The sequence below is a fragment of the Pongo abelii genome, chromosome 3 (genome assembly GCF_028885655.2).
Source record: "Pongo abelii isolate AG06213 chromosome 3, NHGRI_mPonAbe1-v2.0_pri, whole genome shotgun sequence".
In the NCBI taxonomy this organism is placed as follows: Eukaryota; Metazoa; Chordata; class Mammalia; order Primates; family Hominidae; genus Pongo; species Pongo abelii.
The window spans coordinates 60,870,721-60,893,239 of record NC_071988.2 but is presented as its reverse complement, the minus strand read 5'-3'; the positions used below and the strand labels follow the sequence as shown (position 1 = coordinate 60,893,239).

The 22,519-nt window shown below is 38.5% G+C and overlaps 1 protein-coding gene across 13 annotated transcripts in view; it reads right to left on the bottom strand.

The window, feature by feature from the left end:
- Positions 1-8,831: 8,831 nt before the first annotated feature.
- The window catches only part of AASDH (aminoadipate-semialdehyde dehydrogenase), a 49,912-nt gene continuing 36,224 nt past the window's right edge, over positions 8,832-22,519 (bottom strand). For all 13 annotated transcript variants that reach the window (XM_009239988.4, XM_054553984.2, XM_054553982.2 and 10 more), the window contains 6 exons: positions 21,826-21,941; positions 19,747-20,542; positions 15,599-15,762; positions 14,051-14,173; positions 13,327-13,458; positions 8,832-9,336 (listed from right to left, as the gene is read on the bottom strand). In XM_009239988.4, the coding sequence (XP_009238263.1) occupies positions 8,947-9,336; positions 13,327-13,458; positions 14,051-14,173; positions 15,599-15,762; positions 19,747-20,542; positions 21,826-21,941 (1,721 nt within the window). In that variant the 3' untranslated portion in view covers positions 8,832-8,946. The remainder of the gene's footprint in view (positions 9,337-13,326; positions 13,459-14,050; positions 14,174-15,598; positions 15,763-19,746; positions 20,543-21,825; positions 21,942-22,519) is intronic.

Sequence of the window (22,519 nt, the reverse complement as noted above, 5' to 3'; positions counted from 1 at the left end):
TTTACCATGTAGAAACCATTTTCTTTCTAGAAACAATGGCTCAGCCTCACTGTAGCAGCTGGCATGTGTGGTCAAGTGGATAGTTGTACTCTTGCAAGTTGGATTTAATATCATATATACTGGACCTTCAGACTGTTAAAAATCAATGTAACCTTTTTTTATTGTTATGGCAGGCAATTAGTATTTCACTGCACGTCTTCCATACTAATATTCATTTCTAAATCTTATATGTAGGCATTTGTTAGTTCCAATGATTTCCTCACTAATATAACACTTTTTAATGGGAATCTTTCCACCTACAGCCCTGGAATGATAATGCTACAGTAGTTCTTCTGAATTGACTTTTTCTTTCATCCTGTCAGCTTTGGACAATATCCCAATTATGGCAGGGAACAGGTGGGGAAATAAGATCAGTTACAAAAAATTGTAGATGTGTCAACTTTGTATTGGCTGGGATATCACTGTGCCCAAACAAAGTAGGCGAAATACCTCAGTTAAAATTTTTCCATCACAGTCTTTAAAAGAAGAGTATACTGAAGAAAGGGCAGTCACAGTACTTACTTCTAACAGCTTCTAAAGGGTACATGTTTAACATATCATTTCAAAATCACCCCAAATTTGCACTAAATACCAATGAAGTGTTATTTTGCTTTAGTTGTGTTGTAGTCTTCTGAGCAACAAACTATGGAGAATTCTGTAAAAATATATAGAAAGTTCAAGACTTTTTTTTTTAATGAATGATTACTATGTTAAATGCAAGCTTTTTTTTTTTTTTTTATTTAAACAAACATACACTTCTCCTGGCAAGGTTATAGATGATTAACCTCTGTTCATAGACTTATATATAAAACTAGAGGGTTTTTTGTTTACTTTTTTAATTTTTCAAGTGCAATTGTTTCTTACACAGACATTATTAATTACTATTAAATTATCATTTAGCCAGTTATCTGCAAATGTATAGTATGTATTGTCTCTTCTTGTGACGTTTAGTTTAATTGCTTATTTTAAAGCAGAAACATTAGTTACAAGTGTCTTACAATATTTTTACCAACAGTAAAGTAGAGACTTAATGAAAATACCTTAGTGTGATTTTAATATAATTTGGATATTTTGGTTGTATAAAGTTTTAATGTAAAATGTCCATTATTGAAGGGAAAAGATCTTTCAATAAAAAATATCCATGAGATCTTCGGCACTGATGGAATTTGATTTTGATGACCAACTACAAAACAGTCTCATTATATTTACATAACTTTTGTTGAACAAGAACAACTTTAAGGTGTTTTATTACATTTTTTTACTAGGTATTTTTAGAGAAAAATAATGAACGGGGGCAAATAAAATGTTTGTCTCAATCCTAAATTGGAATTGAATGGTCTGGGTCTCAGACAAAAGGATTGTACAGCCACCTCACAGCATGGGCTACTCACCAGCAGCAGCAGCAGAAGCAGCAGCTGAGAGCACGTGAGAATTGCAGCTTATTGCCACACATCAGACATACTGACTTAAAGGGCCAGACCCTGGTGAAATGAAAAGTGAGTTAGGCTTGCGAGCACTTGCCTTGGCTGCCAGAAAACTCAGTAATCAAGAGAAATACTATTTTAATGCAGTATTTTTAAAAAATCAAAATTAATGCAAAAAAAAAAACCCATTCCAAGATGAGCAAAAGATCAAATTTTTTTAAGTATGTATAACATGATTTTTTATTTATTTTTAAAATATTTTGCATATTTTTCTTAAGCCTACGGCACTTAGTATTCCAAGGAGGTCTCCCATCTAAATACTAACCAGGCTTGACCCTCCTTAGCGGTTTTTTTAAATTTTATTATTATTATACTTTAAGTTTTAGGGTACATGTGCACAATGCGCAGGTTAGTTACATATGTATACATGTGCTATGCTGGTGTGCTGCACCCATTAACTCGTCATTTAGCATTAGGTATCTCTCCTAATGCTATCCCTCCCCCGTACCCCCACTCCACAACAGTCCCCAGAGTGTGATGTTCCCCTTCCTGTGTCCTTGTGTTCTCATTGTTCAGTTCCCACCTATGAGTGAGAACATGTGGTGTTTGGTTTTTTGTCCTTGCGATAGTTTACTGAGAATGATGGTTTCCAGCTTCATCCATGTCCCTGCAAAGGACATGAACTCATCATTTTTTATGGCTGCATAGTATTCCGTGGTGTATATGTGCCACATTTTCTTAATCCAGTCTATCATTGTTGGACATTTGGGTTGGTTCCAAGTCTTTGCTATTGTGAATAGTGCCGCAATAAACATATATGTGCATGTGTCTTTATAGCAGCATGATTTATAGTCCTTTGGGTATATACCCAGTAATGGGATGGCTGGGTCAAATGGTATTTCTACTTCTAGATCCCTGAGGAATCGCTACACTGACTTCCAAAATGGTTGAACTAGTTTACAGTCCCACCAACAGTGTAAAAGTGTTCCTATTTCTCCACATCCTCTCCATCACCTGTTGTTTCCTGACTTTTTAATGATTGCGATTCTAACTGGTGTGAGATGGTATCTCATTGTGGTTTTGATTTGCATTTCTCTGATGGCCAGTGATGGTGAGCATTTTTTCATGTGTTTTTTGGCTGCATAAATGTCTTCTTTTCAGAAGTGTCTGTTCATGTCCTTCACCCACTTTTTGATGGGGTTGTTTGTTTTTCTCTTGTAAATTTGTTGGAGTTCATTGTAGATTCTGAATATGAGCCCTTTGTCAGATGAGTAGGTTGTGAAAACTTTCTCCCATTTTGTAGGTTGCCTGTTCACTCTGATGGTAGTTTCTTTTGCTGTGCAGAAGCTCTTTAGTTTAATTAGATCCCATTTGTCAATTTTGGCTTTTGTTGCCATTGCTTTTGGTGTTTTAGACATGAAGTCCTTGCACATGCCTGTGTCCTGAATGGTAATGCCTAGGTTTTCTTCTAGGGTTTTTATGGTTTTAGGTCTAACATTTAAGTCTTTAATCCATCTTGAATTAATTTTTGTATAAGGTGTAAGGAAGGGATCCAGTTTCAGCTTTCTACATATGGCTAGCCAGTTTTCCCAGCACCATTTATTAAATAGGGAATCCTTTCCCCATTGCTTGTTTTTGTCAGGTTTGTCAAAGATCAGATAGTTGTAGATATGTGGCGTTATTTCTGAGGGCTCTATTCTGTTCCATTCATCTATATCTCTGTTTTGGTACCAGTACCCTGCTGTTTTGGTTACTATAGCCTTGTAGTATAGTTTGAAGTCAGGTAGCATGATGCCTCCAGCTTTGTTCTTTTGGCTTAGGATTGACTTGGCGATGCGGGCTCTTTTTTGGTTCCATATGAATTTGAAAGTAGTTTTTTCCAGTTCTGTGAAGAAAGTCATTGGTAGCTTGATGGGGATGGCACTGAATCTATAAATTACCTTGGGCAGTATGGCCATTTTCATGATATTGATTCTTCCTACCCATGAGCATGAAATGTTCTTCCATTTGTTTGTATCCTCTTTTATTTCATTGAGCAGTGGTTTGTAGTTCTCCTTGAAGAGGTCCTTCATGTCCCTTGTAAGTTGGATTCCTAGGTATTTTATTCTCTTTGAAGCAATTGTGAATGGGAGTTCACTCATGATTTGGCTCTCTGTTTGTCTGTTATTGGTGTATAAGAATGCTTGTGATTTTTGCACATTGATTTTGTATCCTGAGACTTTGCTGAAGTTGCTTATCAGCTTAAGGAGATTTTGGGCTGAGACGTTGGGGTTTTCTAGATATACAATCATGTCTTCTGCAAACAGGGACAATTTGACTTCCTTTTTTCCTAATTGAATACCCTTTATTTCCTTCTCCTCCCTGATTGCCCTAACCAGAACTTCCAACACTATGTTGAATAGGAGTGGTGAGAGAGGGCATCCCTGTCTTGTGCCAGTTTTCAAAGGGAATGCTTCCAGTTTTTGCCCATTCAGTATGATATTGGCTGTGTGTTTGTCATAGATAGCTCTTATTATTTTGAGATACATCCCATCAAAACCTAATTTATTGAGAGTTTTTAGCATGAAGAGTTGTTGAATTTTGTCAAAGGCCTTTTCTACATCTATTGAGATAATCATGTGGTTTTTGTTTTTGGTTGTGTTTATATGCTGGAATACATTTATTGATTTGTGTATATTGAACCAGCCTTGCATCCCACAGATTAAGCCCACTTGATCATGGTGGATAAGCTTTTTGATGTGCTGCTGGATACGGTTTGCCAGTATTTTATTGAGGATTTTTGCATCAATGTTCATCAAGGATATTGGTCTAAAATTCTCTTTTTTGGTTGTGTCTCTGCCAGGCTTTGGTATCAGGATGATGCTGGCCTCATAAAATGAGTTAGGGAGGATTCCCTCTTTTTCTGTTGATTGGAATAGTTTCAGAAGGAATGGTATCAGTTCCTCCTTGTACTTCTGGTAGAATTCGGCTGTGAATCCATCTGGTCCTGGACTCTTTTTGGTTGGTAAGCTATTGATTATTGCCTCAATTTCAGAGTCTGTTATTGGTCTATTCAGAGATTCAATTTCTTCCTGGTTTAGTCTTGGGAGGGTGTACGTGTTGAGGAATTTGTCCATTTCTTCCAGATTTTCTAGTTTATTTGCGTAGAGGTGTTTATAGTATTCTCTGATGGTAGTTTGTATTTCTGTGGGATCGGTGGTGATATCCCCTTTGTCATTTTTTATTGCGTCTATTTGATTCTTCTCTCTTTTCTTCTTTATTAGTCTTGCTAGCGGTCTGTCAATTTTGTTGATCCTTTCAAAAAACCAGCTCCTGGATTCATTAATTTTTTGAAGGGTTTTTTTTGTCTCTCTTTCCTTCAGTTCTGCTCTGATTTTAGTTATTTCTTGCCTTCTGCTCTAGCTTTTGGATGTGTTTGCTCTTGCTTTTCTAGTTCTTTTAATTGTGATGTTAGGGTGTCAATTTTAGATCTTTCCTGCTTTCTCTTGTGGGCATTTAGTGCTATAAATTTCCCTCTACACACTGCTTTGAATGTGTCCCAGAGATTCTGGTATGTTGTGTCTTTGTTCTCGACGGTTTCAAAGAACATCTTGATTTCTGCCTTCATTTCATTATGTACCCAGTAGTCATTCAGGAGCAGGTTGTTCAGTTTCCATCTAGTTGAGCGGTTTTGAGTGAGTTTCTTAATCCTTAGTTCTAGTTTGATTGCACTGTGGTCTGAGAGACAGTTTGTTATAATTTCTGTTCTTTTACATTTGCTGAGGAGAGCTTTACTTCCAACTATGTGGTCAATTTTGGAATAGGTGTGGTGTGGTGCTGAAAAAACGTGTATTCTGTTGATTTGGGGTGGAGAGTTCTGTAGATGTCTATTAGGTCCGCTTGGTGCAGCGCTGAGTTCAATTCCTGGGTATCCTTGTTAACTTTCTGTCTCGTTGATCTGTCTAATGTTGACAGTGGGGTGTTAAAGTCTCCCATTATTATTGTGTGGGAGTCTAAGTCTCTTTGTAGGTCCCTCAGGACTTGCTTTATGAATCTGGGTGCTCCTGTATTGGGTGCATATATATTTAGCTCTTCTTGTTGAATTGATCCCTTTACCATTATGTAATGGCCTTGTCTCTTTTTATCTTTGTTGGTTTAAAGTCTGTTTTATCCGAGACTAGGATTGCAACCCCTGCCTTTTTTTGTTTTCCATTTGCTTGGTAGATCTTCCTCCATCCTTTTATTTTGAGCCTATGTGTGTCTCTGCACATGAGATGGGTTTCCTGAATACAGCACACTGATGGGTCTTGACTCTTTATCCAATTTTCCAGTCTGTGTCTTTTAATTGGAGCATTTAGTCCATTTACATTTAAAGTTAATATTGTTAGGTGTTAATTTGATCCTGTCATTATGATGTTAGCGTTATTTTGCTAGTTAGTTGATGCAGTTTCTTCCTAGCCTCGATGGTCTTTACAATTTGGCATGATTTTGCAGTGGCCGGTACGAGTTGTTCCTTTCCATGTTTAGTGCTTCCTTCAGGAGCTCTTTTAGGGCAGGCCTGGTGGTGACAAAATCTCTCAGCATTTGCTTGTCTGTAAAGTATTTTATTTCTCCTTCACTTATGAAGCTTAGTTTGGCTGGATATGAAATTCTGGGTTGAAAATTCTTTTCTTTAAGAATGGTGAATATTTGGCCCCCACTCTCTTCTGGCTTGTAGAGTTTCTGCCGAGAGATCCGCTGTTAGTCTGATGGGCTTCCCTTTGTGGGTAACCCGACCATTTTCTCTGGCTGCCCTTAACATTTTTTCCTTCATTTCAACTTTGGTGAATCTGACAATTATGTGTCTTGGAGTTGCTCTTCTCGAGGAGTATCTTTGTGGCGTTCTCTGTATTTCCTGAATTTGAATGCTGGCCTGCCTTGCTAGATTGGGGAAGTTCTCCTGGATAATATCCCACAGAGTGTTTTCCAACTTGGTTCCATTCTCCCCGTCACTTTCTGGTACACCAATCAGACGTAGATTTGGTCTTGTCACATAGTCCCATATTTCTTGGAGGCTTTGTTCATTTCTTTTCATTCTTTTTTTCTCTAAACTTCCCTTCTCACTTCATTTCATTCATTTTTTCTTCTATCACTGATACCCTTTCTTCCAGTTGATCGCATCGGCTCCTGAGGCTTCTGCATTCTTCACGTAGTCTGGAGCCTTGGCTTTCAGCTCCATCAGCTCCTTTAAGCACTTCTCTGTATTGGTTATTCTAGTTATACATTTGTCTAAATTTTTTTCAAAGTTTTTAACTTTTTTGCCTTTGGTTTGAATTTCCTCCTGTAGCTTGGAGTAGTTTGATTGTCTGAAGCCTTCTTCTCTCAACTCGTCAAAGACATTCTCCGTCCAGCTTTGTTCCATTGCTGGTGAGGAACTGCTTTTCTTTGGAGGAGAGGTGCTCTGCTTTTTAGAGTTTCCAGTTTTTCTGCTCTGTTTTTTCCCCATCTTTGTGGTTTTATCTACTTTTGGTCTTTGATGATGGTGATGTACAGATGGGTTTTTGGTGTGGATGTCCTTTCTGTTAGTTTTCCTTCTAACAGACAGTACCCTCAGCTGCAGGTCTATTGGAGTTTGCTGGAGGTCCACTCCAGACCCTGTTTGCCTGGGTATCAGCAGCGGTGGCTGCAGAACAGCAGATTTTCATGAACCACAAATGCTGCTGTCTGATCGTTCCTCTGGAAGTTTTGTCTCAGAGGAGTACCCAGCCATGTGAGGTATCAGTCTGCCCCTACTGAGGGGTGCCTCCCAGTTAGGCTGCTCGGGGGTCAGGGGTCAGGGACCCACTTGAGGAGGCAGTCTGCCTGTTCTCAGATCTCCAGCTGTGTGCTGGGAGAATCACTGCTCTCTTCCAAGCTGTCAGACAGACAGGGACATGTAAGTCTGCCGAGGTTACTGCTGTCTTTTTGTTTGTGCCCTGCCCCCAGAGGTGGAGCCTACAGAGGCAGGCAGGCCTCCTTGAGCTGTGGTGGGCTCCACCCAGTTCGAGCTTCCTGGCTGCTTTGTTTACCTAAGCAAGCCTGGGCAATGGCAGGCACCCCTCCACCAGCCTCGCTGCCGCCTTGCAGTTTGATCTCAGACTGCTGTGCTAGCAATCAGCAAGACTCCGTGGGCGTAGGACCCTCCGAGCCAGGTGCGGGATATAATCTCCTGGTGCGCCATTTCCTAAGCCCGTCAGAAAAGCGCAGTATTAGGGTGGGAGTGACCCGATTTTCCAGGTGCCGTCACCCCTTTGACTAGGAAAGGGAACTCCCTGACCCCATGCACTTCCCGAGTAAGGCAATGCCTTGCCCTCTTCAGCTCGCGCACAGTGCGCTGCACCCACTGTCCTGCGCCCACTGTCTGGCACTCCCTAGTGAGATGAACCCAGCACCTCAGATGGAAAAGCAGAAATCACCTGTCTTCTGCGTCGCTCACACTGGGAGCTGTAGACCAGAGCTCTTCCTATTCGGCGATCTTAGCTGCCCGCAAAAGATCAAAATTTCAAGGAAAGGGCATTTCTAGGAACAATGAATGCCTGAAATCACCATGTATAAACATGAAATTGTACTATGTGGGGGGTGGGTTATATGTGTGTTTATTTTATTCTACATTAGTACTTCATTTAAAAATAACTAAGGAACGTAATTCGATAACTAGATCCTGCCTTGGAAAACCTTTTGCCATGAATGACAAATTCATGTAATAAAGACTGTTTTTAACCCCCCAAGTATATTCTGTTCCTCCCCCTGCCCCCCAGCTGGGATCTTGCTTTCTTAAAGAAAAAAACATAAAATTAGCCTAATGTATTAGGGTTCTCCATAGAAACCTAGCGATTAGGAGAGATGTATTATAAAAATTGGCTTAAGTGATTATGGAGGCTGAGAAGTACCACCATCTGCCATTTGCATGCTGGAGACCCAGGAGAGTGGTGCAAAGGCTTCAGAACCAGGAGCTCTGATGTCCAAGGGCAGGAGCAGATGGATACATCTCAGTAAGAAGAGAGCATTTGCCCCTCCTTTACCTTTTCATTCTATTCAGGCCCGCATCAGATTGAACGATGCCACCCACATTGGCACACTGGTGAGGGAGGACCTTCTTTATTCGGTCTACTGATTCAAATTCAAATGCTAATCATCTTTTCCAGAAACAGCCTCACAGACATACCCAGAAATAATGTTTTACCAGCTGAGTATCCCTTAGCTGGTATCCAGTCAAGCTGACATATAAAGTTAACCATCACACCTAATTAAACAAAAGTGCTACTAAATATATTGATGTGTTTTGTTCTCTAACTCCTTGTAAAAGCTTCTGTTGTTCCTATGGGAAGTAAAATATAGTTAGTTGTTCTCTAATCAAGTGTAGTAGACAAGTTTCCGTTTCTTAGCCAAAATATAATCTTTAATATAAAATAAGTCCACATGCTCTATAATGGTAAAATATTTTCAAATATCTCACATTTGTTATACAAATAAGGACTGTATTTGATTATTTTTGATTGCCACCCAATAAATCCAGACAATAAACATAATTATCTCTACACCCAATAATGAGCATTGATTCCAGGACCACAGGAGAAGAGAAGACTTCTCCAGGAAGTTCATAAACACTTTGCAATTGTCCACTCTGAGATTCCAAGATCCACACTTTCCCATCAGTAGATGCTGCTGCCAGCAACATTTCATTGCTGCCATTGTAGTTATGGAAAGCAAACGGTGTTGCATAGACCCTTGAAGTAGTTTCAAATTTCCACTGCAGGTGACCTTTCATGTTACAACAGTAGATAAAGCAATCATGGGAACCAAAAAATATTTTTTGCTCTGATGGTGAGGTACACGGGGATGAAAAGATTGGTCCACTGGTAGGGAACTGCCAAACCTATAACAAGTAATAAAAATAAATATAATTCATTCATCTAATTGCTCCAATTCTCCCTTAAAGCTCTATGAGGTTCTTAATGCAAATCTAAGAGATATAGGCTATTTGAATGGTAACTATACACAGACAAAATGGCTTTTTCTGAAAAGTAGCACTATCATACTAGACCTCTCTCCCAGTGGTAAAATGTAAAATCTAAGACAAAATATACTGGAGTGTTGTTACTATGTGATTCACTGCCGTGCATAATAAGTAAAATTAATTTTGAACTCCATTCAAGAGTTAGTATTATTCAGAGACACTGAGTTCAAAGGTAAAACTACATTGAGTTTTCAATATATCTTTTTTTAATTTTTATTTATTATCAATATATTTTTGAGATGGAGTCTTGCTCTGTCACCCAGGCTGGAGTGCAGTGTCATGATCTCAGCTCACTGCATCCTCTGCCCGCCAGGTTGAAGTGCTTCTCCCGCCTCAGCCTCTTGAGCAGCTAGGCGCATGCCACCACACCCAGGTAATTTTTTGTATTTTTAGTAGAGATGGGGTTTCACCATGTTAGCCAGGATGGTCTTGATCTCTTGACCTCGTGATCCGCCCACCTCGGCCTCCCAAAGTGCAGAGATTACAGGTGTGAGCCACCACATCCAGTCTTCAATGTATCTTATTAAAAACTGGGCCAGGCATGGTGTTTCATGCCTATAATTCCAGCATTTTGGGAGGCCAAGGCAGGCAGATCACCTGCAGTCAGGAGTTCAAGACCAGCTTGGCCAACATGGTGAAACCCCGTCTCTATTAAAAATACAAAAATTAGCCGGGTGTGGTGGCACACACCTATAGTCCCAGCTACTGGGGAGGCTGAAGTGGGAGAACCACTTGAACCTGGGAGGCAGAGGTTGCAGTGAGCCAAGATCACACTACTGCACTCCACCCTGGGCGATAGTGAGACCTCATCTCAAAAAAAAAAAAAAAAAAAAAAATTGAGACCAATTTTCAATATATCTTATTACAAACTATGTATCTTTTTTTCCAAATGTAGGAAAAAAAGAATTAATTGTGCTGAAAGGAAGAGTTTATGGGCAATGATAAAAAGTTATAAGTTGTGGCCAGGCACGGTGGCTTCCACCTGTAATCCCAACACTTTGGGAGGCCAAGGCAGGTGGATCACCTGAGGTCAGGAGTTCGAGACCAGCCTGGCCAACATGGTGAAACCCCATCTCTACTAAAAATACAAAAATTAGCTGGGTGTGGTGGTACACAACTGTAATCCTAGCTATTCAGGAGGCTGAGGCAGGAGAATGGCTTGAACCCAGGAGGCAGAGGTTTCAGTGAGCCAAAATTGTGCCCATGCACTCCAGCCTGGGCAAAAGAACAAGATTCCATCTCAAAAAATAAAATTAAAGAAAATAAAATTCATATGGAACCAAAAACGACCCAGAATAGCCAAAGCAATATTGGGTAAAAAGAACAAAGCTGGAGGCATCACAGTAACTGACTTCAAAATAAGGCTAATTTAGCCAAAATGGCACTGTATTGGTATAAAAATAGATCAATGTAACAGAATGGAGAACCTAGAAATAAATCCACGTAGTTACAGCCAACGGAGTTTTGAGAAAGGTGTCAAAAATACACAATGGGGAATGGACACCCTCTTCAATAAATGGTGCTGGGAAAATTGAAGCTCTACATGCAGAAGAATAAACCAGACCCCTCTCTCTCACTGCATATAAAAATAAACTTGAGATGGATTAAAGACTTAAATTTAAGACCCAAAACTAGTTAAAACTACTAGAAGAAAACATAAGGGAATCACTTCAGGACACTGGTCTAAGCAAAGCTTTTATAGCTAAGGCCTAAAAAGTATAGGCAACAAAAACAAAAATAGTTAAGTGGGACTATATTAAGCTAAAAAGCTTCTGCACAGCAAAGGAAACAACAGAGTGAAGAGACAGCCTGTTGAATGGGAGAAAATACTTGCAAACTATTTATCCAACAAGGGACTAATACATAGAATACGAGGAACTCAAACAACACAACAGTAAACAAATCCTATTAAAAAGTGGGCAAGGGAGATGAATAGACATATCTCAAAAGACATACAAATGGCTAACAGGTATATGAAAAAAACACTCAACATCACTAATGATCAGGGAAATGCAAATCAAAACCACAATGAGATATCATCTTACCGAGTTAAAATGGTTATTACTAAAAGAACATAACAAATGCTGACAAAGATGTGGAGAAAAAGGAACTTACACTGCTGGTGGGAATGTAAATTAGGGTAGTCATTGTGGAAAACAGTATGGAGATTTCTCAAAAAACTAAGAAGAGAACTATCATATCCAACAGTCCTACTACTATTTACCCAAAGACAAAAAATCAGTATATCACAGAGACAACCTGCACTCCCATCTCCCATGTTTACTGCAGCACTATTCACAAGAGCAAAGATACGAAATGAACTTAAGTGTCCACCGATGGATGAGTGGATAAAGAAAATGTAGTACATATAGATGCAGTGAAATATTATTAGGCCATAAAAACCAAGGAAATCATGTCATTTGCAGCAACATGGATGGAACTGGAGACTTTTTTTTTTTTTTTGGAGACAGTCTCTCGCTCTGTTGCCATCCACCTCCCGGTTCAAGCGATTCCCCTGCCTCAGCCTCCCAAGTAGCTGGGACTACAGGCGTGTGCCACCATGCCCAGCTAATTTTTTTTTTTTTTTTGTATTTTAGTAGAGACGGGGTTTCACCATGTTGGCCAGGATGGTCTCAATCTCCTGACTTTGTGATCCTCCCACCTTGGCCTCCCAAAGTGCTGGGATTACAGGTGTGAGCCACGATGCCCGGCCATTGGAGGTTTTTATCTTTAGTGAAATTAAGCCAGGCCCAGAAAGACAAATATTGTATGTTCTCACTCACATGTGAGAGCTAAAAAAGTTGATCTCATGGAGGAAGAAAATGGAATATTAGAAGTTGGGGGCCGGGCGTGGTGGCTCATGCCTGTAATCTCAGTACTTTGGGAGGCTGAGGCAGTTGGATCACTTGAGGTCAGGAGTTCGAGACCAGCCTGGGCAACATGGTGAAACCCCGTCTCTACTAAAAATACAAAAATTAGCCAGGCATGGCAGCATGCGCCTGTAGTCCCAGCTACTTGGGAGGCTGAGGCAGGAGAATTGCTTGAACCCACAAGGCGGAGGTTGCAGTGAGCCGAGATCATACCAATGTACTCCAGCCTGGTAACAAAGCAAGATTCTGTCTCAAAAAAAAAAAAAAAAAAAAAAAAATGAAGTTGGGGTGTGTTGGCTAATAAAAAAATAAAAACAGGTTAGTTAATAGGTAAAAACATATAGTAAGAAAAAATAAGTTCTAATGTTCAGTAGCAAAGTAGGATGACTACAGCCAACAACAATATGTTGTATATTTCAGAACAGCTAAAAGAGAAGACGTGAAATGATCCCAACACATAGAAATGATAAGTACTCAAGGTGATGGACACCACAAACACCCTGACTTAATCATTATACAGTCTATGCATGTAACAAAATATCACATACGTACCCCATAAATAGGTACAAATGTCTGTATCAATTAAAAGAAACAAGGGGTTTTATTTAAACTTTTATAATCTCAATAGAAGTTATAATAAAACAGGCTAAAAACTGGTAATATTTTAAAAATTGGGGGAGATGACAAAAGAAGTGTAACAATGTTTGGGTAGAAATCTTTTAAATCTACTATGTCTTCTTTAAAAAATTAAGAAATCCATGGCTTCACAATTAAAATAGAACTACTTCTCAACACCGTGAGTTGAATAATGATGTTTAAAATGTTACTTCAGTTGTCACCATCTGCTTTGCCTTTAAGAAAAGTAAATTTAAAAAATATAAATAGAACTATAGAGATATAAAATTTCTAGTTCTATTTTTTATATATACATTTTTATATTTATAAAATTGTATATATAAAAAATTTCTAGTTCTATTACCTGTTCTCCAAAGTGAGTAAAGCAGAGTAAATTCCCATCTACACAGCCAATACAAATATACTGTGAGCAACATCGTGGGGAAGAGAAGAGTGGTTTTCCACAGGAATGTTTCCAAATAACGTTCCCAGTAGCCTGTCACAGTAAAAAGCAATTCACAGCATTTTATGTCATCCTACTAATCAGTTACCCTTTAAAAAACAAACTCATACATCTCCTAGGGGTAGAACTAAAATAGCAGAAAATGCCATAGTGGTATGCAGACATAAATGAAGCTCGTATACATATATAAAATTAATCAGTGCTATGTATGAGAACTAGGAAAAAGGCTTGCAATAAAAGCAGCAAAGAAAAAACTAGCACCTAAGAGCTATCCCTATGATGGACATAAAGTTCTTAATATGATGAAAAAAATTCTGTCAATTTGAACCTGGGAGGCAGAGGTTGCAGTGAGCTGAGATTGCGCCACTGCACTCCAGCCTGGGTGACAGAGGGAGACTCTGTCAAAAAACAAACAAACAAACAAAAAAATATATATATACAGGAATTTAAATTTTCTTATCTTTCTAGATCTCATGTCAATCATTTTTAATGAATTCCAGTTTGGTGTATGTGGACTACTATAATTAACTGAAAACTACTCAAACTTTCAAAGCTCAAACCAAAAATTTTAAAAATTTAAAGAAAAGATAAGTAATAAAATCAATATGTATTATTTTATGCCTACAGGATTTACAGCCAGTAAAAGTCCTCCCAATGTAGCAAAATACAAATGATGTGGAATCAGGTTCAAACACGGAGAGGAAAAGACAGTTCCTCCACATTTTGACTTCCAAGCACACTTCTTTCTCTGCAAATAAGAAAACAAATTAATTTGTTCTTGTTGATGGTTAACAAATCCATATAACCTACCCTTCATGATATTATGTCTGTTTAGTTAATATAAGTTTTCATCTTTAATCAGATTAGTATAAAGACAAAGGACACTACCCAGAGACAACCAGTGTTAACATTTTAGCATTTTCTCATTTGATCTTTTTGGGGTATGAGTGTGTGTGTCTGTGTGCGCACATCTGAGAATATGTGTACATACACACACACGATCTAATATAGCTGAGATCATTCTGAATATATAACTTGGTATATTTTGCTCACTGATTTTGTAAAATGATTTAAATATAATTTTAATCCATAACATCCCATATGAACATAAATAATTTCTCTCTCTACCTTATCACTGAACGTTTTTTGGAATTTCTAGGTATTATAAACAACTTAGAAATAGGCATCTTAATGCATATATTTGACTATGTTTCTGATGATTTTGCCAGGATTTCTAAAAAAAGAATTTTATTGGATCAAGGATATGAAATTGTTACCTATGGTCAAATCGTTTTCATTAGAGGCCTCACTAGTTACAACCTCTTACCACTCTCATCAGCATTTAATGTTATGATGAATATGTTTTCTAATCTAATACCATTTGTTTATCTCAGAGTTTTTAATTTTCATTCCTTTGATTATTAAATTCATGAACTATTTATATACATTTACTAGCCGTCTCTTCTTTGGGGTCCTGTGTATTTATGTCCCTTGTTTATTTTTCTATCTATCTGCTCTATATTTGTCTTATTAATTTGTATTTGATCTTTATTTTCATTAATACTTATAAATATAAATGAATTTCCACTTTTTTTACATTTATTTCAACAATTTTCCCAGCTTAATTTCATAATTTTTACATAACATTTTAATTTTTATGTAATCAGGTCTTAAAATATCTTATTGATATCTTCATCATTTTTTTCTACTATCAAGATGATAATCCTAAGTACTTTAATTCCAAAACTCTGAGTAGCACACTTATTTGTGGTAAATTTGGTAATGAAGTTGAAAAGGTCTTAAGATATTAAGACTTAATTAATACTTTATTCTTCCCAGACCACAGTGATAAGCTTGGGAAATAGTTAATACCTGTTCCAAGGCTCAACTGCACCTGACAGTTACTCACTCTTCTTCTAAGTATTGAAATTTAATGCTTCTATGCTTATGGTATTAGACTAATGAGGTGAATTTTCTTTCTTTTTTTTTTTTTTTTTTTTTTTTTTGAGATAGAGTCTCACTCTGTCACCCAGGCTGGAATATACTGTCACAATCTTGGCTCACTGCAACCTCCACCTCCCAGGTTCACGCAATCCTCCCACCTCAGCATCCGGAGTAACTACCATTACAGGCATGCGCCACCATGCCCAGCTAATTTGAGGTCAATTCTTACATAAATATCTAAAGCATATGCGTGCTGGTCATGAGATCCAATGTAAATGAGTCCTGTGGTTGGATCCATGGTTGCCGAGCTTTTGACAGCATCTTCAGTAGTAAACATCCAGTATTTTTCTCCACTATTACTTTTCAGAACATAAACTAATCCATTATAACAGCCTACCAAGAAACAAAGCACAAAAGATTTGATATAGATACATTACTGGAAAATAATTCTTTAGCCTACAGCATGCAATTTATATTCAGTCCTCCTCTTATATATAGGCTCTATGATCAGCTCATCTGGCTTACATTTTAGCAATGTAAAGCAGAAAGTGAATTAGTAATCACTTGTGTAAAATATCTATTTAGTAGGTGTATCTTTTAAAAGTACTTCACTAATTTTTTTACATACTTATTTTTAAGAAGCGCTTCACTACTGAAAAAATAATAAAGTACACTGTGGCGGAGAGAGATTTTTGACACATCTGGATTCAGATTTCATCACGACTATCACTGGGCATTTAAATCACCCAGTGTTGCTAAGCCCCAAATTATTCATCTGCAGAATGTGGAGTCATCTACTTCCAGGGTTATTGCAACAATTCAGATAATGTGAACAAATGCCCAGTGCATAGAAGGTGTTTAAGAAGTGCTAACGTTAATAGTCAATGTTCATTGAGCATTTACTATGTGTCAGGTGTTATTCTAAGTATGTTACATATATTAATTCATTTAATCCTCACAGTGAAGTAAGTACTATTATAACCACATTTTATAGGTAACAAAATTGAAGCACAGAGAGACTAAATTACTGGGGAAAAATTACACAGCTCATATGTGGCAAACCAAGATTTGAATCTAAGAAGTCAATCTCCAGAGCCTATGCTCTTAACAACTAAACTGCTTTTCCCAAATTGCTGCTATGGATGAGAAGACAGGGCAGGAGTCCTTGACCTTGGTGTAGCCAAAATAACCTAACTGGAAGTAGAGATGGTTCAAATCTACAAAGTGAAGGTCACTCAAATTCCCTGGAGACCATGAAAATCAGGAGAAGTAGAATTTGGGGACAGCTATTTAGGGCAATTTCATTGACGCCCACTCTCTAGATGGCTCTGCGTATGGCCGTTGCCACTCATTTGGGGCCCAATTCCCAATGTACTTTTTATGCTTTTTTTTCCCCCTGGCAGTTATTATCTAGTAGCAAGAGAGCAGTGGCCAGCTCAGAGATGACAAAGAGAAATGTCCTACATAGTAGAGCACCCGAGAACTCACCTGGGTAAAGATTTCTGTCAATTCAGTTTAATTCCAAAAGACAATACAAAAGAAAATCTTTTTGACCTTGGGTTAGGCAAAGATTGCTAAGATGACACCAAAAGCATGACCCATTAAAAAAATTAAATTGGACTTCATCAAAATAAAGGACTCCTCTTCAAAAGACACTATGTCACTATGCTAAGAGAATAAAACACAAGCCCCAGACTGAGAGAAAACATGCAAAACATATATCTGATAAATGATTTATATTCAGAATACATAAAACAATTCTTAAAACTCAATTTAAAAAACTTAAAAATGGGAAAAAGATTTCAATAGACACTTCATGAAAGATACACAGAGAGCAAATGAGGTTATGAGAAGGTGCTCGTCAGACATGGTGGCTCACGTCTGTAATCCCAGCACTTTGGGAGGCTGAGGTGGGCAGATCGCTTGAGCCCAGGAGTTTGAGACCAGCCTGGACAACACGCAGAAGCTCTGTCTCTACAAAAATTATAAACATTAGCCAGGTGTGGTGGTGCATCTGTAGTCCCAGCTACTCCAGAAGCTGAGATGGGAGCATCACCTGAGCCCAGGAGTTTGAGGGTGTAGTAAGCCATGATCACGCCACTGCACTCCAGCCTGGGTGACAGAGCAAGACCCTGTCTCAAAAAAAGGAAAAAAAAAAAAAAAAAGATGCTCAACATCACTGGTCACTAGGGAAAGGCAAATTAAAACCACAATAAAATACCACTCATGATTATTTCAACGGCTATAACCAAAAAAAAAAGTTAAAGCTGACAATACCAAGTACTAGCAAAAATGTGGTGCAACTGGACTTTTCACACATTGATGGTGGAAATGCAAAACACTTTAGTTACTTTGGGAAACAATTCAGCAGTTTCTTATCATTCAGGTATATTACTGAAAGTGTTCTGTAGTACAATTTTCAAAATGCCGTTGTTTAAAGGGGAAGAAGGGAAGAATCACATTCAGATTCAAGTAGATTGCCGCTAGGATAGCACAAGTAGGGAAAGCTATTCCTAAGCCTTTAGTCTGAAAAGCTTTGATGAAGATTCCATAAGCGTATAAAATGAAACCTAACATACTTGGGAGAGTAAAAAGAGAGTTGTAGTCAGGGGGAGATATTATACCCAGGACCCCCATATTCCTAATAGAGTAAAAGTCACCTATACCTTAATGAAACTAAGCAGCAGTTAGTAGCTAACACTTAATGAGCACTTATGAAAAAATGTTCACCAGGCCAGACATGGTGGCTCACGCCTGTAATCTCAGCACTTTGGGAGGCTGAGGTGGGCAGATCGCTTGAGCCCAGGAGTTTGAGACCAGCCTGGACAACACGCAGAAGCTCTGTCTCTACAAAAATTACAAACATTAGCCAGGTGTGGTGGCACGTCCCTAGCAATGCACCAATCGATTCATAGACAGTTATCTCATTTAATCCTCCCAAAAGCTTGATAAAAGATTCTAGTGGTTTTAAAATATGTCCAGGAGGCCGGGCGCAGTGGCTCACACCTGTAATCCCAGCACTTTGGGATGCTGAGGCAGGTGGATCACAAGGTCAGGAGTTCAATACCAGCCTGACCAACATGGTGAAACCCCATCACTACAAAAAATACAAAAATTAGTTGGGTGTGGTAGCATGCGCCTGTAATACCAGCTACTCAGGGGGCTGAGGCAGGAGAATCACTTGAACCCAGGAGGCGGAGGTTGTAGTGAACCAAGATCGCGCCACTGCACTACAGCCTGGGAAACAGAGCCAGACTCCATCTCAAAAAAAAAATAAATAAATAAAAAAGTCCATGAATTCTTTGATGTACTTCCTTTCAAGAGGTGGAGCCTAATTCTCTTCCCCTTGAGTGTGGCTTGAACTGAGTTATGCACTTTTTTTTTTTTTTTTGAGACAGAGTCCTGCTCTGCTTGCTCAGACCAGAGTACAGTGGCACAATCACCACTCACAGCAGCCTCAACCTACTGGGCTCTAGTGATCCTCCCACCTCAGCCATCCAAGTAGCTGGGACTACAGGCATGTACTACCATGCCTAGCTAATGTTTGTATTTTTTGTAGTGACAGAGTTTCTGCATGTTACCCAGGCTGGTCTCGAACTCCTGGGCACAAGCGATCTGTCCACCTCGGCCTCTCAAAGTGCTGATATTACAGCTGTGAGCCACCGCGCCTGGCTGAGTTATGCCCTTCTAATTAACAGAAGAAAACAAAAAATGATGGTATGGAATTTGGAACGCTAGGTCATAAAAGGTACTCTGTTCCTCTACTTGCTGTCTCCTGGATCACTCTGAGGAATGTTAGCTGCCATGTTGTAAGGGCAGTCAAGCAGCCTAGAGAGAGGCATATGTGGCAAGAATTGAAGCTTCCTGCCAGAATCAGCAAAGAACTGAGGCTTTCTTCTAATAGTGATGCAAATGAGCTATCTTGGCAGAGTTTCCAACCCAACTCAAGCTTTCAGATGGCTATAGTCACGTGAAAGCCCTGAACCAGAACTGCCAGCTAAGCTGCTCCTGAATTGTCTCATAGAAACTATGAGATAATAAATTTGTGTTGTTCTAGGTTGTTGAGTTTTGGGGTATTTGTGATGCACCAACACATTTTATTATTATTCCCATTTTACCCACAAGGAAAGTGAAATTCTAAGAGGTTCAGTAACTTGCCAAAGGTCACAGAGTTCATAATAGCTATACAGGTAGGTTCAAATCCAGGGACTCTTGACCCCAAGGCCCACATTATTAATCAGCACAGGGTTAACTATAACTTTTGGACAGCAACCAAACCCATCATATTTAGATTTTTAAAAAATTTAACTTGGGCCTATGAAGATTATTGTATGGTAATTCAATTTAACTCCACAAACCTCAAATTCAAAAACTTACCCACCACAATAAAGTTTCCACACTTAGATACACATGCTGAGGATTCAATTCGATCTCCCAAAATCTGTTCCCATTTTACCTTTCCAGAGTAAAAGTCAACTGCCTTAATTCTATGAGAATGGGAACCAATGTACACAGTTGTAGATGACTTATCAAAAGTGGGTATTACAACCAGCGGTGAAGCATCTACACATTTGCCTGTGTCTGACCTCCACCTCACATGTAACTCCATTTTCTGAGTCCCTATCACAGGTTTCCCGTCTTCAGAAACTTTTGCAACACAGGATGGATCTTCTGACTTCCCAATAATAACTGGAGAATTTAAGCCTTTCAAATTTTGAATGTTGGTCTGTGAAATTGAATCAGAAGGACAGGCTGAAGAGCAATGTCCTAACTTTGTTAAAAACCTAGTGGTATTCAGAGACAAAATTTGACTCCCTCTGCTCAGTACAACAAAAGCATTAATCTCATTGTGGCAACTGAAAGTCATGATGGCTTTCTGATGTAAAGATGTTCCACTGGCTTCCTCTTGATTAATGTGGCTGAGTTTCCTTTTTGTGGCACAACTCTTCCTGAATGTCACATCTTCATCTGGAAACACTGTTTGAAGGATGTGATTATAAATCTCTAAAATGGAACTGCTGAGAATAATTTCCAGAAGCCCAGGTAATGATGTACCAACAAGTTTTTCAATCTCACTGAGGAGCCGGATGGACTTTAAGGAATCTCCACCACTATTTAAGAAGAGTGACTCATCAGGAACCCTCAAAAGATCTTCTGGGAGATTCAGAGTAGACTACAGATAAGAGAATAGAGAAATACGTGACGTAAATGTCTAAAATCAAAAGACTTCAACATTTACAGGTAATATATAGAGATGAGAGTACCTACATTAATAATTAGAAATGAAGGTCGGGTACAGTGGCTCATGCCTGTAATCCCAGTACTTTGGGAGGCCAAGGCGGGCAGATCACATAAGGTCAGGAGTTCGAGACCATCCTGGCCAACACAGTGAAACTCCATCTCCACTAAAAACACGAAAATTAGCTGGGTGCGGTGGTAGCCACCTGTAATCTCAGCTACTTGGAGGCTGAGGCAGGAGAATCGCTTGAACCCAGTGGGTGGAGGTTGCAGTGAGCCGAGATTGTGCCACTGCACTCCCACCTGGGCAACAGAGTGAATCTCCGTCTCAAAAATAATAATAATAATAACAATTAGAAATATAAAATAAATACTTTTAATAATAAAAATAAAGTTTTAAATTATTTTATTTATGTTAAAGGAGATCACTGTGCTACCAATTTTGTCACAAATTCACTCAAAAAGTACAAAATATACTTCCCTTTAGAGCAGTTTTCTTACCCATAAAATTGGGACAAAAACATCTGATTTATTAATTATAAAGCCCACAAGATACCAATAGCCAATATTTCTATAATATGGGAATAATTTGTCTTTGGCTGCTTCATATAAATCAAAATTACTTTCCAAGACTCTAAAAATGAGGTAGATGAGACTTTTATCTTAGATACCCTCTATTTTTAGACAAGGCTACACAATTACATCCTCTTTTCAGAACCCTTTAGAAAAGAAAAATCTACATTTTATTTAAGAAAAATTATTAACTTACTGAGATATATTTTTAAGCAAACTCTCTCAAGTAGAAATACATATTGTTACTGAAAGTTCTTTTAGAATAATGATGTAAGCCCTAAGTATAACAGACAACACACTGTGCTATAGCAAGATTTGGCTATTTTCTCAGCTCTGACAAGAGTGTTACTACATTCCACCGATCCTCTTAGAGAAAAGTTATGTCAAAACAGGCTTTGTCTACTTGTGCCTTTTATGACTACTTCACTTTCAATAAATTTCTCTGTGGTAAACTTAATCTAGTCTTATAGTAGAGAACCTAAACTTCATTTTAATACAAATTGGATAAATGAAGATATACTACCTAACATCTGAGTAGCAATAACATTCTCACAAAATTTTATCCAACTTGTTAGGATGATAGCAGTCTCTAAAGATATAAAACGACCTCTTTATAATAATAATTTTGTAACTTAAAAATTGTACCTTCCACAAATACTGTAATTTTTCCCAAAGGTCCTCTTTCCCACTGAGCTTATTCTCAGACTTCAAGTTTATGTAGTTTAAATAAATCTTGTTTAACTCAGAAACATCAATTTTGCCTTAATATAAAAGAGAAATAACAAATGTTTTAAAACATTTTAGAATTTCACTCAAAGCCTTTATATATTCATTAGCCATATACATTTTTCTTTGTACAACACAGAAATCATATAAAGAGTTTGTTGTCAACAATCAATTCTAAAAAGTTGTCTGATGCTACCAAGAACGTAGAGAGAAATAGATGAGAAACAGGCCAGGCATAGTGGCTCAGTCCTGTAACCCCAACACTTTGGGAGGCTGAGGTGGGAGGATCGCTTGAGGCTAGGTGTTCAAGACCAGCCTGGGAAACACAGCAAGACCCTGTCTCTACAGAAAAATTAAAAAATTGGCCTGTAGTTCTAGCTACTCAGGAGGCTTAGATGGGAGGATCACTTGAACCCAGGAAGTTGAGGCCGCAGTAGTGAGCCCTGACTGCACCACTGCATTCCAGCTTGGGTGAAGAAGTGAGACCCTAACTCCAAAAAAAAAAAAGAAAGAAAGAAAAAGGAAAAAAGGAGCTAATATTTATCCAATTTATCTCAATTTCAAGAGTTAAGGAAATAGTTCCATTAACTGAGCAATTACTGCATGTTGAAGT